We start from the raw sequence: 19904 nt of genomic DNA, 5'->3' as shown, positions 1-19904 counted from the left end.
ATGCTCAAAGAATGATTTCAAAAGGACACAGGACTCCTCAACCATGTATTTTTATGTTCCCTCCTTTTCCCCTGCAAGGACCCTTGTTATGTAGTTCGTATATAACAATGGGTTTGAGTCGATTACCAGAGATCTTTTGACAAAAACTAGGACAGGGGTGGGACAGATTATTTGAACTTAAGATGGATGCAAATTAATGGTGAATAAAAGTGAATACAATTGAATTGTCCTGATAATATGAGGGAAGGTAGAATATGTGGGAAGAAATCTAATAATGAGGGTTGGGTAAATCCCTGATGAAAAAATGAACAATTTGGTGATTTGGGGCACCTGGATGTTGACTTTTATCAAGAATTGTGTACAGATGGCAAGAGATAAAAGAAACTGTCCTGGGTTGTTAGTTTTGTGGAAAGATACTAGTTCCAAAGATTATGGAGTTTGGAGCATCTCTCTTTGGGCTGAGAGAGCAATATGAAAAATTATTTCAAACTGAATGTGGGATATCTGAATGTCCCAGTTAAAAGCTCATCTATTAATTTGAAAGTTAAGGTCTGAAGGTTGGGACTGAAAAAAGCTTAGCAAAAAATAATTAATCTGCACTGTAACCACATTCATATAATTTCCCTTCATGTATAGGGAAGCAGTGATGTGTACTGTAATAGGTCTTGAATGGGGCTAATCATTAATATTTTCTAAGGAGCTTTAAAAAAACAGACAGTCTCAAAAATCACTGGTATGATGAAAAGGGTGAAGCCAGTTGCTCGAAAATCTGTTTTCACCACTTCCTAAATACATGTCCTTGAGTGAGTGAAAAGACAAAAGAGTTCCAGTTTTTTCACCTGCAAAATGGAACTAATAGAGATATTTTACAGTGTTAATATATACTGGGTAGGCACTCTCTTAATAATTGTTATCTTTTGTTATCCACATACCCACATTGATATATATTTGTATTCCGAGATGCCTCACCTAATAGCTAAGCCAAAAAAAAGTCATAGTCTAAATCTTGATTAAGAGCGTAATTTAGCCAACTTAGTATAAAGAGGGATTATCCATAAGAAATGAAAGACTAGACTACTCTATTTGTACTTTATGGCTTTGGGGAAGGCAGTAGCACAGAAACCAGGGGAGATGATGCAAAGCTTTCCTTTTCAGGATGCTCATATTGTTTTGGCAAATGGGCAGATGGTTTATTGCCAGAAGGATCACTTTTTTAAATGTCCCTGTCTTGCCAAAAGGCTACCTCACACTCTGGGAAGGATGCCAGGGGTCCCTAGGAAGTTGCCAAAAATCTTGTTTGATCTATAGCAATGTGAAGAGGCTAAGACCTATCCTGAAATTCCATAGAGGCTTAAGTATAACATAGATGGAGAGAGATGAAGAAAAGCAGGATCTGGTGTTTGTATTAAGACTACATATGCAATTTTGTGACCTATAATTCTTTTATTGTAACATGAATCTGTTCTCTTCTCTTTCAATATTTTTGTAGTGTGTATTTTACTTGTTTTATGTTTTTAAGGTTGCAAATTATTTCATTGAATGGCTATGCATACTTTTAACCATACCCTTAAGAGTAGACTTTTGGATTCTTTTAAAAGTATTTACTATTATAAAGTATATTGCTATAATTAATATCTTCTGCCACCTATCTTTGTATATACCGCTTATTACAGTCTCAGGATGAATTCCTGATAATGGAAATACTAAGTTTTCAATATAATTGCCAAGTTGATCAACAGAAGCTTTGAGCAATTTGTTTGTTTGATGGTACATTAAAGAGTCTATTTACTACACCCTTGTCATTATTATGTCATGCTGTTTTTAAAATTTTTGTGAATTTGTCAAGTTAGCTATAACAATAATAGACAATAATAGATTTTGTTCACAAGTTGCATGTACTGTTCTAGTAGTGGACAGACTACTACATAGAATTCTGTTCCATGTAGAAAAAAGAATTCTAAGGTGGCCTCAAGGCTCCCTGTATTCTGGTGTACATGCCTTGATAATACCCAGCAGTATAAGTAAAATGTGACATTATTCCTGTGATTATGTAATTTTATATGGCAAAAGGGATTTTGTAAATTAAGGCTACAGATTAGTTGACCTTCTAACAGGAAGACTCTCCAGTGGGACTGATCTTATCACACAAGCCCTTTGAGTCTGAGTTTAGAGGTCAGAGACAGAGGAATCCAAAGAGATTCAAAGCATGAGAGGGAGTTAACATGAGAGTGGTTATTCCTGGTGGTCTTAAAGGTGGAGGAAAGCACTTAACAAGGAATGTTAGCAACCTCTAGTTTCTGAGAGTGCCCCCTAGATGACAATAAGCTAGGAAATGAGAAACTCAGTCTTAGAGCTGCAGGTTGCTGAATTCATGAGCTTGCAAATGGATTTTCCCCAGAGCCTCTGTAGAAAATTCAGTATAGTTAGTACCTTGATTTTAGCCTTGCGATACCCCAATCAAAGAACCTAACCATGCATGCTAGATTGACTTACAGAACTGTGAGCTCATGAATGGGTATTGTTTTTTTTTAAAAAGTAAGACTCAGAAACCAGCTTGAAGAGGTTTCCATTAGCCAAATTGGGGATAATATAAGCATCAAAATAATTCATTAACTAAAATGAATCTGTAAAGATATAAACAAGTAAATATATAAATTAAATATTCAAAGAGGAAAAGGGTATTTATATAATTCCAAAGCAACTTTCCACAAAACACTTATTAATTACAAGTGGGGAAAAAAACACTATAGTAAAGAAAGCTGGAAGACAATACATTAATTAAGTGATCAAAATGAGTATTATCAGCAATGGACTGATGTAAATCAGGTGATAGGATGCAAAAGAAGAACATAAATAATTTCTGTGCTTTTATTGCCAAATATGTATAACCTGAGTCTAATCATTAAGAAACATCAGATAAACCCAAATTGAGGGGCAGTCTACAAATAACTGCCCTGTGATCTTCAAAAGTATCAAGATCATAAAAGTCAAGGAAGGAAAGATTGAATAACAATTTCAGACAAAAGGAGAATCAAGAGACATGACAACTAAATTGCAATACTTGCTTCTGAATGGTGGCTTTTGCCCTAAAAGACATTATTGGAACAACTGGCAAAATCTGAGTGGGATCTGAACATTTGTTGATGGTAATGTTATCAATATTAATCTCTTATTTATAGTTTTCTTGTGGGTATGCAAATTTCCTTGTTTGTAGGTAAGACAATCTCAAATATACAGGAGTGAGGGAAAATAGAATGACAACTTCCTCTGAAATGGAAACTTCCAAATATTTTTTATTACTGTACTTGAATCTTTTCTGTAAGTTTGTGATTATTTCAACATTTAAAAAATATTAAAATTAATACTTTTGTCTTCAAATTCAATGAGAATTTTTAAAACAGCAAAAAAAGTTCTATTCACATTGTTACTGTTGCACTGTGACATGTAACTTTATGAACATTTATTAAATATACATGTATATATATGTCATTTCATTACACTCTTGTCATTGCTGAGCCATTGCTATTTTTATTATTTAAATATACATGATGTCCATCCTACCAAAAGCAATATGCAGATTCAACACTATTCCAATAAAAATGACATTCAATGACATCTCAATGACATTCTTCAAAGAAATAGAACAAATACTGATGAAATTCAAATGGAACCACAAAAAAACCATGAATAGCCAAAGCTCTACTGATGAAAACAAAGGAGAAAGGAGGTATCACATTTCCAAACTTCAAACTATACTACAAAGCCATAATAATTAAAACAGTTTGGTACTGGACCAAAAACAGACACACAGACCAATGGAACTGAATAGAGAGCCCAGAAATAAAACCACACTTATATGGACAACTGATTTTTGACAGAGGAGCAAAGAACATGCAATGGGACATGGTCAGTTTGTTCAATAAATTGTGCTGGGAAAATTGGACCACAACATGCAAAAAAAAGAAACTAGGCCACTATCTTTCACCGTGCACAAAAATCAACTCAAAATGAATAAAAGAACTGGACATAAGCCCTGAAACCATAAAATATATAGAAGAAAATATAGGTAAAACACTACAGGATATACATTGCAATAACATCTTTAAAGACTCATCACCCAAAGCAAAGAAAGTCAAGGAAAAGGTAAACACCTGGGATTACATCAAACTGACAAGCTTCTGCACAGCCAAAGAGACATTAACCAAAACAGAGAGACACCCCACTGACTGGGAAAAATCTTTGCACTCCAGTCAACTGATAAGGGACTGATCACAAAGATATATAAAGAACTCACAGGGCTCAACAAATACAAAATAAACAATCCAGTCAAGAAATGGGCAGAAGAATTTAAAAGACATTTCTCCAAAGAGGAAATGCAAATGGCCAACAGGCATATGAAAAAATGTTCAACATCCCTGATAATGAGGGAAATGCAAATTAAAACCACATTGAGATACCACCTTACACCAGTAAGAATGGCACATATCAAAAAAACAAGCAACGACAAATATTGGCAAGGATGTGGTGAAAAAGGAACTCTCCTACATTGCTGGTGGGAGTGCAAACTGGTCCAACCACTATGAAAAGCTGTCTGGAGGTTCCTCAGTCTACTAAAATTGGAGCTACCATACGACCTGGCAATTCCACTATTAGGGATCTAACCAAAGGACACAAAAACAGTGATTCAAAAGACCACCTGAATACCTATGTCTATTGCAGCACTATTTACAATAGGTACAACCTGGAAACAAACCAAATGCCCAAAAATAGATGACTGGATCAAGAAGATGTGGCATATATACACAATGGAATGTTATTCGGTAATCAAAAAAGATAAGCTCATGCCATTCGTGGCAACATGGATGGAACTAGAAGGAATTATGCTCAGTGAAATAAGCCAGAAGGAAAAAGAAAAATATCGGATGGTTTCACTTATGCAGGAATATAGGGAAACCAAATAAGACATCAGTGTAAAATAATAATAACAGTACAAAACACAACAAAGCAAAACCAGATAATTACAAATTAGAGACATACTGCAGGGAAGGAGGAGGGAGAGGGATTAGAGAGAGGGAGGGAGGAGCACAGGGGACTGAGGTGATGGTGCACGGGTGCGTTGCTGAAGGAAACTCTACAGAGACTACACCTGAGGGGGTGGGGTTTAGCAAATATTGACTAAAAATGAACAATGATGTAAAAAAAATTTAAAAATTAAAAAAATTAAAAATATATATACATGAAAAATATGTACTTATAAAATTAGGGTTCTTTCTAGTTTGTATCATGCATTTAGATTTTGTTATTCATATATAGTCTATATGTTATTAAAGTCTTCCACAGTATTCTTTATGACAACTTTTTTTGTATATAAAATACACATGTTATTTGCAATATTCAGGTTTTGGATTTTTATTAATATATATAATTATTAAGTAATATATTAGATTTAAGGATATACAATCATGATTTGATATATGTGTACATTTGATATGTGTAAAATAAGTTTAGTTAATATGATCACCATGTATAGTTAGAAATTTTTTTCTTGTTATGAGAACATTTAAGCAACTTAAAAATATATATCGCAGAAGTGTTAATTATAGTCACCATGCTGTACATTAGATCTCCCAAAATTTTTAATCCTATTAGGGGAAGTTTGTGACTTTTCACCACCTTCACCCATTTCACCCACTTATCACCCTTCTTCCCTGGCAACCACCAAATCTTTTTTTAATCTGTGAGTTTGTTTTTTTAAGATTCCACATATCAGTGATAGCATTACATATCTTTTTTGTTCTTTATTTGTCTAACTTATTTCACTTGGCATTATGCACTCAAGGTTTAAACATGTTATCATAAATTGCAGGATTTTCTTTTTATGATTGAGTACTATTCCATTGTGTGCAGGTATACCAATGTATCTATACCTGTGTCACATCTTCTTTATCCAATCATCCATCACTGGACAGTTCAGATTTGGTTTTAAAATTTGTTGCGCACATCTCATCAAGTTTGTCAACTTTGTTGCTGTGTCAAATTAACCACAGCTGGCAATTTTGAAGTTATTTTGGAACAAATAGACCATACTCAAAAAAGAATGATGTCTGATGTTTATGTGCCTTTTTTTAATAAACATTTTCCCTTGCATGGAACCAGGAACATCATTTTCTTGACACAAGAAGGCACTAGTATTGATGAATATTTCACTACCCATTTTAGCTCAAAACCCCATCCCCAACAATAATAGTAAAAAATAGTGACTTTGCCAATGTGATAGCAGGCAGACTGTGGGGTTCCCTGGGACCCCCACATCTGCACATACTATGCAGGTTCTGCCATCCACTGCATAAACTCAAAACATTCTCTTAGTGTGAAAGAACTTTAATAGAAAGTGTGCAAAGAGAGAGAAGAAGGGGTAATGGGTTTTCCAAAAAACACTCAAAGTTAGTTTCCCAATGAAATTCCCAAATTTCCCCATCCGTTCATGGGCAGAGGTCTAGCCAAACTGGGTTGGCTCAAAGTTTGGGCCATTGAAGCCCAAAAATTTGCCACAAGTTTTAGGCACCTTCTGGCAGGGAGCCAGAGGGATGGAAACAGAGCAGAAGAGAACATGCAAGTTTGGGACAAAAAGAACAAATCACAGGGCAAATCAAGTTAATCACCGCTATTGTCAACCTCCCCTTGGGTTTCTCACCCACCTCTCTTCTAAGTATCGCTACATGTTTTGACTTCAGGCATCTCCTTCCATGTCCCCTAAGTTCCTGATGCAAATGCAAAGTCAAGAAGCAAGTGCCCTTCATTTGTCTCTCTGCTCCATGTACCTCCTCTAAGACTTCCTTCTTGTCTACTCCTCCTCCCTATTCATCACCACCCTTCATTAGGTGGGGCAAGGAACATAGAACCTCCCCTTTTTTATGGAGATTACAGTTAGAAATATACCACAGTTTATTTATACTGGAAATAGTGCTACTAACCATTCTTACATGTATCTTCTGAAGAAAAGGTGTGCACATTTCCATTGGGTATATTTAGGATTAGAATGACTGAGACATAGTAGCTGACCTGCCAGTGAGTTCTCTAAAGCAGTTGTACCAATTCACATTCCCACCAGCAATGTGGCATGCTCTGGCTGTTGTATAGTCTTACTAACATTTGGCATTTTCTCTTTTTCATTTTAACTACCTTACTGTGTTTATAGAGGTATTGCATTTGAGTTGGATTTTCCTAATGAATAAAATTGATAAAATTGAGCCCTTTTAATTTGTTTATTGGTCATTTCAGAATACTTTTATTGTCTTCTGCCCTATTTTCTATTCAGTTGATTGCATTTTCCCTATTAATTGATAGATATATATGTACATACATATATATATGTGTGTGTGTATATATATATATATATACACACACACACACACACCATAAAATATATACAAGTCTTTTGTTGAATATACGCCCTGCAAATATAATACATCTTTCCACTCTTTGGCTTGCTACCACTCTCTCTTAATGGTATTTTTGAATGAATAAATATTTTAATTTTAAGATTTTTTTAACTTACTATAATTTCCATTTATGATTAACAGGGATTTTTTGGTGAATTGTTTAAGAAATCTTTGCCAACTCCATGGTCATGAATAGTTCTATGTTTTCTTGTAAAAGCCTCATTTTTAATCCTTCACATCTAGATCTTTAATACATCTGGAATTGATTTCTGTGAATGTTGGGAGGCAGTGTGTCAGGATTCATTTTTTCCACATGGGTAGTCAACTGACCCAGGACTGTTTATTGAATACTGTTCTTTACACATTACATAGCAAATGTCATGAATCAGGTGATGATAAACATGTGGATATGTTTCTTAACTATACTGTTCATTCTCTTGACTATACTGTTCATCCTATCATGTCAATTACTCCTTGCCTTTATTACTGCAGCTTTATAGTAGACCTTGATACATGACATTGGAAATTCTACCACTTTGTTCTCTTCTTTAGGATTCCTTTAGCTACATTTGTCCTATGGATTTCTATAATATTTTTAAAATCAGGTTACCAATTTTCACTGAAAAAAATCATCTAGAATTTCAATTGAGATTGTATAAATCAGTTTGGAGGAGTTGATCTTGTTGCAATATTGAGTCCTTCCACCATTTAAGTAATTGACTCAGAGACCCACAATTTATAAGTGGTAGTGTTGAAAATGAATCTCTGGTAGTGTTATTCCAAACCCCAACATTACTCTAGAGTTAAGAAATACTTTCTTTTTTAAAGGATGTGATATTTTTGTTTCCATTATATTTCAAACAAACCTATTTTGTAGGCCTAATGTATTTTCTATCAGACAATTTTTTAACACCTCCCATTACACAGATATATTGTGTCCATGTCTGTCAATGATGACTAATGTAGCCATGTATTAGCAACTTTCATATATTGTTTTATTATTGACCATTAATAAATTTGAGCCAAAGTATTTAAATGTTAATTTTATATTTGTTTCTTTTTTACCCCCTCCAAGTATAATTATTGAGGTAACATATATGTTTTAGTGGGTATAGGTTGAAACCTCTACAAATATGTCTTTACACTATACCCACCTCCAATAGTCCTCCACCCTGCGCTTCAATGATACCTTTCTGGTCAAGTGGAAAATCTTATGCAGTCAAATGTTTACTGCTTGTCCTTGTGTTACTTGTCCCTCTCCACCCTCTTACCCCTCCACTCCCACACCCCAGGCAGAAAGGGTAACTCTTTCCTTCTTTCTCTGAGAGAGAAACTTATTTACCTTCTACCTCCCCAGCTTTCATAGGATATTATTAAGGTTCTCAATATAAGGATTTTCAAATCATTGTTTCGAGAATATGGATCCCCGTGGAAGGAAACCAGGCAATAAAGAATAGTGAATTTCTCTTTTCTGTGTAAAGGACTAGGTTGAAACTAAAGTTGAAACAGGAAAATCCCTTTGATATCTATTTATACCATGCCATTCTGCCCTCTATCAAATGTTACCTCTTCTCCAGGTGGAGCTGCTTGTACAGAGGTGGTTGCCTGCCCTACTGGAAGTCTGATCCAGACCCACCTTAATACTCACCATTGCTGCTTCAAAATCATCTGCCTACCTCCTCTGCAGTAAAACATCTATCAATAGTTATTTCAGTTTATCTAGTCTAAATAGTGAGATTTTTTGATAGGAAGGAAAGATGCCTTCTTTGTTAACCCAAAGTTGAGGGAACTGGAAAGAGGAAATAGGAAATGAACACAATTTTCTTTTTTTCTCTTTCTTTTCCCCCGATTTTGTTTTTCATCACTCTTTCTCTTCCTCCTTGTAAACTTTATTTAAAGTCCTTCAATCTTTTCCTTAGTTTCTCCAAGTTCTAGCCTAGAGAATTTTTCCTTAACAGGCATAATACAAAAATGAATTAATATTCCATACCTATTATAATTCTCTCATGCATTCAAAACTGTACTAATCCTCTTGTGTTTCAGGCACCATCATTTATCAATTTTATGGTCTTGATTGTTAGAGTGATGGATTGCTGATTTTATTTTTTAAAAAACCTATAGTGTAACATTTAAAATAAATTCTTCCTTGCATAATTGATCTTTTAGGGAAAAACTATTTATTCTGGAGTGTCGAAAACCCATGGATACATCCTTCTGTGTTACTTTTTGATAGTGGAATTACGTTTCTGAGTATTTTCCCTCTTCAGGAACTACCTACACATCCTTTTACCCACTCTCTTTAGGCTATGTTGAAGCTGCAAATGTAACTCCATTTGAGTTTTAAAATAAGAAATTTTGCTAGCTGTAATTTTCTCCTGCTATATTGAAGAGCAATGACAGTAATATATTTTGGTATTTTATCCTGTTCCTTTATTGATGTGTACTTTTCTAGACAAATTTTTATACTGCTTTATATGAAGAGGCATCAAAATCTCCTGGGTGCTTCATATTACCCCAGCCTATTATCAGTTGGGAGTTTTGTTTGGCTGAAAGTTACAGAACCTGATTGCAAAAGCTTGGGGATTTATTTTTTCTCATAACAAGAAGTCCAGAGAGAAATAGTTTACTGTTGGTAAGGCAAATTCTTGATATCATTGGTGTCCAAGGCTCCCTTTGGCTTTCTCCTTTGCACTAGTTAGTATATATCTTTCATCCTAATACACATAGTCAGGTCTAGTTTCACATCCACATTACAGGCAGAAAGAAAGGAGGAAGACAGGGAACAAGGAGAAGGGGAAATGCCTGCACAACAAAGCAAATCTTGCTTCCAAATTTCCATCAGACTTTTGGTAATACCTCACTAGCAAGAATTGTTTCACATTGTCACATAGAGCCCCTGGGTATTAAAAAAAGGGCCATTATTTTTACCCTGAACAAAATTAGGTTCTCTTTAGAAGGCAAAGAGGTGGAGAATGAATAGTGACACCTATCTGTGTCTGTCACAGTTTTAAACTTCATATGATATAATTTCCTCACCAGAATAGTAAAAAGCATATCAAAATATCATTTAATTGTTGAACTCTATAACCTTGTTATGGCCTTGATAGTAACAGTTTCCTCTTAATGAATAAGCTTGTAATCAAGAGAAAGAATAATGTATTATGAGCATTAATCAAAAGAAAATATACTGTATTTTAAATCATTTTATTAAAAGCATGTGTGAGAAGGAATTTTTCACACAAGGCACAGAAAATTTGTATTTAAATTATTCAATTATTTTCAAAATTAAAGGTAAAGTTAATTGAATATTTCAGGCTGGGCTCCACAGGATTATGGTGACTTGGTAAGTCAATGTGCTGGGGAAGTGGTCTGAGCTTGGCAGGGTCAGAAATGGATGTGACTGGGTGGTATAGCGCTGAGGTTCTCACTAGCATAACCCACTGGATAATGACTTATAAAAATTTTTTTAAAAGATTTGTTTATTTAGGCATACGAGAACTGGGCTACAAGCCAGAGGTATGGTGGGGGTGAGAGGATTTACCAGATACAGAGTAGGAAACAGAATAGGTGGATTGACTGAAATGAAATACACTGCTGAGAGGAGCAGAGGGCGATACAGGAGAGGTCTGCTGCACCATGTGGGTAGCTCCCCGGCCAGGGATTGAACAACTCATGCTGCAGTGGCTGCGGATAGCTTCATAGTGCTGCATCTTAACCCCATGTGCCACCAGGGAGGCCCCTAATGACATAAACTTGAATGTAATTGCATTAATTCTATAACAAATGATATCATTATTTTGAGAGAGATTAGTTTATGACCCTTAATTATATAAATATACCCATATATATATATACATTCCTTTTATAAAAATGAAAAGACCTCATTATAGATTAAGCTGAATTCCCTTTGAGAATAACTACCAGTTGCAGTATCATCTTCAGTTTGGTCTATTTGCAGACACTAGAGTTTCTTCTTTCTTTTGGGGAGCAAGAGAGGGAAGGGGAGAGCAAGAGAGAAATTAAAAGAGAAATTGAGAGAAACATGCATAGTATTGTTTTGTGTCTGTGTGTGTTTGCGTAGTTGTATCATATGCTGTGTATGTTGGTGATACTTGCTTGAAGATAAGATTTTTCTACTATACAAAGAATGCTCTTCTTAGCCTCAAGCTTTTGGAAAAGTAAGATAGCACAGATATCTTTAGATTGATAATACATGAAAACATAGTCCACATTTCTGCATGTAGGGGTTGTGTGTTGTGACTGGGAGCTGAAAAACTAGTCAAAGGGCATCTGTCAACTGCTGTTAACATGAACTTATGATCAGTGCTGAAACTCCCAAGGTGAAGTGGGAATGTTTCTCCTTCCTCGGTTCTTGAAATACACCTCAATTCACTGCCATTTTGGCTTGGAGTTTGTTCTTGATAATAATTTTACCTCATGCCACGGAGCCTAGATTTAAAAAATTGGAGAAGAGGAAGTGAAAACTATGAGTTGCCTCTAATGCTTCCATGCCTTAGGGTCAGGACTGTGATCTTTAATGTAATCTCTTGATGCAGAAAATATATATATTGAATGTCTAATATATGCCAGGAACTAATTTAGGCACTCTCGAGAAATAGAAATGATCAGTTAAAGGTCTTGCTTTCACGGAACATATGTCCTAGTTGTAGAAATGAACAATAAGTAAATAAAACATAATATAACACCATATAATGAGAAGTGTTAAGAAGGAAAAAAATTAGATTTAGGGGGTAAAGAGTGTTTGAGGGTAGAGGAAGCTATTTCAGATGAGATGAATAAAGCAAATGCCTCTGCAGATTCTGAATAAATTTATATTCTTTAGTCTAATAGCTGATATATGTCCAGTAAGCATTGAAATAAATGAGTAAGTGCATCAGTATATATACACAAAACATAAGAGTAGCAAAGGAGAGGAGAAAAATCACCTCCATTCGGATTAGAAGAGGCTAAAGTAGGATACATAAGATGGGACCAAGAAATAAGTAGCATTGGCTAGAGAGGCAAAGGGAGGGAAAGGCAATCCAAGCATAAGTAACAGTATGCACAAAGGCAGGGAAGAACATTACCATAAACATAGTGGCTTAAACAATACAAATTTATTATCTTATGATTCTGGAGGTCAGATGTCTGAAATAGGTTTCATTGGATTAAAATCAACATGCCTTCTGGAGGTTCTGTGAGAGCATCTATTTCCTTACCTTTCCAACTTCTAGAAGTTGCCTGCATTTCTTGGGCCATGCCTCCATTCCATCATCTTCAAAGTCAGCAGAGTAGCATTTTCAAATTTTCTTCTCTCTGATCTCTGCATCTGTCATTACATCTCCCTATGTGATTATGATCCCTCTCCCTTCCTTTTATAAGGGCTCTTGTGAATGTTCATATTAAATAGGATCAACTTCAAGTTTACTGCCTAATGATTTCAGCTCAGATTGGATTTGACCACCAAATTAATTGTTATATAAACCTTCATTTTTAGAGATTTTTGCATTATGAAGATGAGATTTTGTGTCTGAAGTTCTCTGTGATATTGGTCATTTTTCTGGGCTTCAATCATCTCGCATGCTAAAATGAGACATTAGATTAAGTGTGCATGGTTCAGATTTGAAATCTGAATGTCTAGTTAATTCTCTGATATAAGAAACACTATAAGTCAGTCAGTTATATAATATCTCAACTTAATAATTCCTTAGTTCAGAGGCCCTCAGCATTCTTGAAAGGTGAGTAGTAATTATTTATGATTTATATAAAAAAATTTCAAGAATCTAGGTCAAGAAGTACTCCTACTTGGTCTTCTAGGTAGTTGGAACTAACCTATGTTTCAAGTTAATGAAAACAGATTAGTTTTTGCTTGCAATTTGATTTCCAGAATGTATTCTAACGTGTCGTATGGTCATAAAGAGACTGAGAATGATGGTAACAAGCATTGTATGGGTTTCATAACTTTCCTGTGAAAAACAAAAGGAACAAATAAAACAGGGTCAGAGCAAGGAAACAGAAGGGAATCTGCAAAGCCCCATTTTGTTTCAGAGTCTCAGTCTTTGAGTCTCCATTCCGAGTGAAATGAGCCTTTATTCTAAAGGGGCTAGACTCCCAATTAAGGGAAGACTAAAGTTAATCAATCACAGACTGATCTCTCCTGGATGGGGGTGGTCAATGTGGGCATTTATGGGTGGGAGAATAAAATGAAAACTAGAGACTAGATGCAGTAGACCATAGCTGATGAACTGCCTGCTGAATGCAGAAGTGATGTGTTTGGAGACTTGCTTTATTTGTCTAGAAACTGTTAAAAAATGTATTTGATTATCTTTGAGCTCAAGATTCTGTTTTCTACTTTTCCTATGGTGGTGTACCTTGTCACTTCTCTCATTTAATTTACCTAATGGCCCCTGAAGCCATTTATATTTGCTATTCCTGCCAGTAGATTGTGCTATCAAAGCAGATTTTTACAAAATTGAAAGATTATTGTTAGGATGGGAGGCTTTGGTACGGGTTTAGGAATTGTTATTGTAATTATTCTGTGGAGCTAGAAGACATCCAGTTACTGCCAGCTACATTTTATTTATTTCATCAAATAATAATTATTGAGTACTTATTACTCTTACTAGGCACTAGAGATGCAATCAAGTATAAGAAAATCATCAGCCACATGTCTATTTAGGGAGGCAGACATCAAGTCAGTGAATATGCTGATATGAAGATTCATGCAAATTATCATGGAAAGGAGTAGGATAGGATAACAGGAACAAGGGTACTCCCTTGATGGAGATGACTGGTTAGGTCTCTCCGCAGAGGTCAGTGTAGTGGTCAAGTTGAAGGCAGAGTAGGAATCCCAGTAAAAAGAGGTAAGATGTTTAAGGCAGATCTTTAAGGCAGAGGGAACAGCAAGTGGGAAGGATTTAAAGCAGAAAAATGTGGTATATTTGTGAAATAGAAATATCAGTATAGTTGGAAGATGAATGAGAGTGGAGAGATGAACAAGGGTAAGATCATGTAGATCATTTAAAGAAGTTTGGATACCATTTTTAAACAGCAATGGAAACCACAGAGAGGAATCAAGCAAAGTCAGACGAGGGTTTTTAAGAGGTTTCTTAGTTTGCTGTCTGGGAAATGAGCTGTAAGAGTTCAAAGGCAGGAGGTGATGGTGACTTGAGATACTGTGGGTGGACATCTGGGATATACATTGAAAAGAATCTTGAAGGAAAGGATGTGGATGTCAGTAAAAATCATACTCTTGGGAGGATTGTCAGTGTTATGAAAGGCTTGAAACAAGAATACCTTAACCAGAGAATCTATACAAATTCTATACTGGGATTTACATCACTATATTCCTAAAGTTGGTGGTCATTCACCATGATTCTTGTCTACTTGGTGGAGTTTCCAAAAACCTTGGACTTTTTAAGAAGATTTAGGTTATGGCAAAGGTCATTAGACTTAGTTCAACCTAGTGGATTTGAGAAATCTTATGAAAAAAGGCACTGTTCCTTAAGGAGCCACTTAACTCATCGGTTTACCCTGGAGGTGATGTACTCTTAAATATATCAGTCCAGTTCAGTGCTATTGCAGGTTGGGTTCATGGGAAGTAGACGGTGAGGCACAGTTTGGGGCACAAAATATTTGTCAGGGATCCATAATGTAAAAGGAAAGAGGAGGAAGAAAGTTTGGGAAGATGAAGAATTCAATCCTGTGGCAAGTTCAACAAAGTCTGGGCCAACCTAGCACAGAGCTATGGAGCAAAAACTGCCCATCAGATCCCACACTGGGCCTTGCACTCTTCACTTGCTCAGCCACTTGATGGAGGCTGCTCCAGGAGTGGTATGCTTTTGGACAAGGTTGCTCTCTGCAGCTGAGGCCAGCTCTGAATGGGGTGATGGCATAATGTGCTTTCTAGAAGTGGATGGCACATCTCTGTGTCCATCACAAGGGCTATACTGCTTTATAGAAATAAAGAGTAATTTGGTTTGCTGCTCATTTCTTATGTAGTTTCTTTCCTCTTATGAATTCAAGATAAAGCACACACTTTTTTTTTTTTTTAATCACAAGGTATTTATCTGTCACTGTGACAATCCAAGAAGCAGGAATTAAGAGGTAAGAGACTGGAAGGAAGAATTACAACAGGAAAGCAGAGAGGGAAAAATGAAGAGTGACTGAAAAGCAAGGAGAGGCAAATTTTAATAAAATAGAAAGAATTGGGGTACGTAGAACTTGACCTTATTTTAAGTCATTTGTGGAATATAAAGAACAGTAAGAGCAACCAAATAACAAAAATAAAAACAGAACTGTAGATGCTCACAACAAAGTGGTGGTTACTAGAGGGAAAAGGCACAAAATATTTGTCAGGCATCCATAGCTTGGCGTCAGATGGTGACGGCATTTGGTGGTGGGTGTGGTGTGAAATATGTAGTTGCTGACGTGAGAAACTCTACCTGAAACCTGTATCATGCTGCAAACTGATGTGTGACTCCACAGAAAGAAAAAACACGATATTCAAAAAAGAAAAATTAACTCATAATAGAAAAGAAAGCAGTACAACTGACGTATCTTTAAAAAATAACATTGTGAAATTTTAACTGTCTGTTCTCCTTGACAGATGGTAAACATGGATAAAAGAGACCCTCCATTCATGACTCTTCAGAAAAACAATAGCTCAGGTACCTTTTCTAATTCCAGATCTGTTTTAAGATTTACATTTTACATATCATTTACATGATAAGATATTGGGATGTTGATTTGCAAAATTTTAGTAAAGCAAAGCTTATTTGGTGGTCTATTGAGGGTTTTAATCTTCCAGCTAGTATTTTAATTTTCAACAGTAGCCTGGCCGGCCTTGCTTTCCTTCACTGTTTTTATCCTTAGGGCCTTTGAAACCTTCTTGTGTTCATCTGATCCATGATAGAACTGATAAATGTTAATTACTTTATGTGGAACAGATTAATTATTCATACAATTGAGGCAAAAGTAAATATTTTGCTTGAATTACTGAGGTTACTGTACTTTATGCTACTGACTTAGAATACCTTCTATGTTTTACTTTATCAAGATAATTAATATCATACTCAATTAGGATATTTTATGTATGTGAATAGAGACTGCCTGAACATTTTATATAAATTTAATTAGTCTTTTTTGGTCTATTAATTTTTTAGCTCTCAATTTCAGTTTTTTTTTCAAGTTTAACTGAAATTACTTTGATTTTTCTAAATTAGAAATGCAACTATTTCATAAAAATCTGTTTACTTAAATTGATTCATAATAATGTAATTCTCCAATATTCAAAGTTTATTCCTAACACATTTATATAAAAATGGTTCGAAAGTGGTGACACTTAGTATCTTGGTATTATGATTTTCTGAAATTCTTAGTATACTAACTTTAATGGAAGTATTCATTTTATGCCCACTAGAAAAAATGTTATGAAAAAAATTATATATTTTTTAAAAGTGTCTAAAGATAGAATTTCAAATATACTATGAATGTTATGACATATTATTATATTTATTTTAAAATATTTAAAAATAAGACCTGCAGTCAATATGTTGCCATAACTATATTTTGACTTCCAATAACATGATGCTATTTCTTTGTCATTTTCTGTGTTTGATAAAAAACAGATAATCTGGTTATCCATATGAAAAATGGAATAAGAAGCACCAAATATAAGCCAGTAGACTATCAACAATTGCATGCATTAACAGAAGCAAAATTAGCTTCTGCCTCTACAGAGCTAAAGGTTAGAAGTTGTGTATGTGTGTGTTCTAGTTTTGGAAAATTGAATTGCTAGGAAGTTTAATGATATTTACAATGTTAATGGGAAAATAAAATAACATTCTAAATAGTTTTTAGAATCTTTCAACTATTAGTTAACAGTAAATAGCAGCTAACAATTATTGAATGCTCTCAGACACTATAGTATATAGTTTACATTCATTATTCATTTAATGTTCATAACAACCCTATGAGATCTGAATTCAACTTATTTTTTTAGAAGGACAGTTATTTAATTGGCTTTCAACAATTTCCAGCTTAATCTAAAAATTAAAATTGCTGGTAATTGCCAGTCATGAATTATCATTTGATTAAAAACTTATTCTGCAACACCATACCATCTGGTGCCTCTCTTTTCTAGAATTAATCTCTTTTGCACAGGTTATTTGCCTTGAGCCAAGGAAAAGTAAACCTGTCTAGATTTGAAAGGGGTTTATGTGGAGTAATTTTGCATAGTACTGTAGGACCCTGTATGGTTTACGATAACTTTAGCAGTATGTTTCCCTCTTGTGCAAATGTTACAGTTGATTAAAAGCAGTGTTTTCATTACTTACTTGTATAAAAATGTGGTTTGTTAATTTTTATTGTTAATATATTTCACAAAGGCAGCTTGCAATGATTCTAGAGCATTTGATACTCTATTCTAGAAAAATCACCATCTATCCATAAGGTATTTCCCTTCAAACAGAGATTAATTAAAAAGTAGGGCATTATTTGTTTGGTTGTGATGTAACTTTAAAGTTATCAAACATTCAAGGAAATTTCATGGGAAAATTGTTTACATAATATCCTACTTGCATATCTTTAACTTCTATCCAACGATTGTAGATACACCATATATATACATGTGGATACACATAAACATATACCTATATATTTTCTTCCAAGATAAAAATAAATATAAAATCCTATATACTTTACCCCCTAACATTTTGTTACATAATCTTTATAATATTTTAACTAGAATATGCCATTTACACCAGAAAATACATGTTTTTTATGAGCCTACTATTCACCTCGAAACAATAGTGGTGGAAAAAACTTAACCCTCATCCTCATAGAGTACCTTGTTTGCTGGAAAGAAGGAGGAGGGAAGTTGGTGTTTTTCAAATAAGCTCTGAAATAAATTATATTAAGATAAATTCCAATGAAAAACATGCTGTCTGCTGTATAATAACAGGGATTGATCCTGATTGGGTTGGTGGTTGGAGAAGAATTTCTTGAGGAACTGATACTGGAATTGAGGTCTCAAGGTCACTAAGAATGAACTAAGCAAACACAGTACAACAAATAGAAAAAGAGACATACATTAGCACATCATGAATTTTGGATATTTGTATTGTTTCCAATTTCAGGATATTGCCTATCACATAGCAGTAAATGTCTGCATGCATAGACTCCTTTCATATTTTAGAATCCTCTGCTCCCTCTGGATCAATTTCCATATTGGAATGTTTGGGCTAAAAAGTATAAGTGCTCTTTGTGTTTTTGAAACCTAGTACCAAATTTCTTTCCTAAAATGTTATTCTAATAAAGATGTCAATAAAATCATTTTCTTTACACCTCTGTCACTATCGACTAAGGGAATATAAACGTAAATTCCTAATATATCCATCCATCCATCCATTCATTCATCCATGCATCCATTCATGCATCCATCCCCAAAACAACATACTTTGGCTGAATATGGAATGATTGCTAAAATCAGTATTTTCTTTGAAATAGAATCATTGTCAAAGAATGAACAATTAAAAATTTTGATAATTATTGTGGTTTTAAAAGTTTGACATTAACTACAGGGATAGTAGTTTTTCAGCATTGTCAACTGCTACATTGCTTCCCTGGTCACTTTATTAAACATATGTGAGGCTAAACAGATGACCAATTTCAATTAGCATTTTAAATACCATCACTAACCTTTTCACTTATAGAATATAATTCTGGGAGAAATTTTTTCAGTACATGTTTTCAAGAAATAACTTTGTTCTTTCTAGGTTCATATATAGCTTTGAATATCTGAAAAAAATCTCTTGTCTTCAACTGCTGAAAATGGTTCATAATCTATAGCAATCAGTTTCACAAGCTTTTTATTTCCATTTTCAATTCCCACAGATTCAAGTGACAATGAATTGTCCTTTTGAAGCATTTTTATATTTTTCATTTTGAAATTTGGTTAGTGAAAACAAAATGTGTCAATTTCTTCTTTATGTATTTTTCATTTTTTATTATATCTGGACTAAAGAAGATGGGAATATTGGTGTATGTAATTTTAAGTGAGATAAAATTTCATTTAATTTAGAGATATCAAGTTGACATTTTGCTTTTAATTTATTCTTGCAAGATGTGAACAATTCCCAAATAGGACTTTTGTGCTTCTTGGAAGATTCATGGCTTAAATGGAATTAGATAACTGGAAATTAAATACAAATCTAAACCTTATTTTGTTTAATGTTATGAATGTTCATATACCAAACAGTTCACACTAACTAAATTATGATTCTAATATCTCCCCTGTTGTTCTTTCTTATACTATTATTTATAAATTTTTATGAAATATGTGTTGGCTCAAGAATACATTATTCTTCCTAATGTTATACAATTAATATATTTTCTCTTAACATTTGTATTAATTATCAGTTCAGTTACCTGTTTATTTTACTAATTAAATGTGCTTTTGCA

General features: G+C 34.4%; 1 protein-coding gene across 1 annotated transcript in view; it reads left to right on the top strand.

The window, feature by feature from the left end:
* Nucleotides 1–19904, top strand: part of CCDC148 (coiled-coil domain containing 148) — a gene marked incomplete at its 3' end in the record, with an annotated part of 222046 nt that overhangs the window by 54788 nt on the left and 147354 nt on the right. The window contains 2 exon segments of the mRNA XM_084243207.1: nt 16051–16111; nt 17072–17190. Coding sequence (XP_084099333.1) covers nt 16051–16111; nt 17072–17190 — 180 coding nt within the window.

This window comes from Talpa europaea, assembly GCF_964194135.1.
Source record: "Talpa europaea genome assembly, chromosome: 1".
NCBI lineage: Eukaryota > Metazoa > Chordata > Mammalia > Eulipotyphla > Talpidae > Talpa > Talpa europaea.
Note: the sequence above shows the minus strand (reverse complement) of the source record. Positions and strands in the feature narration are given on the sequence as shown.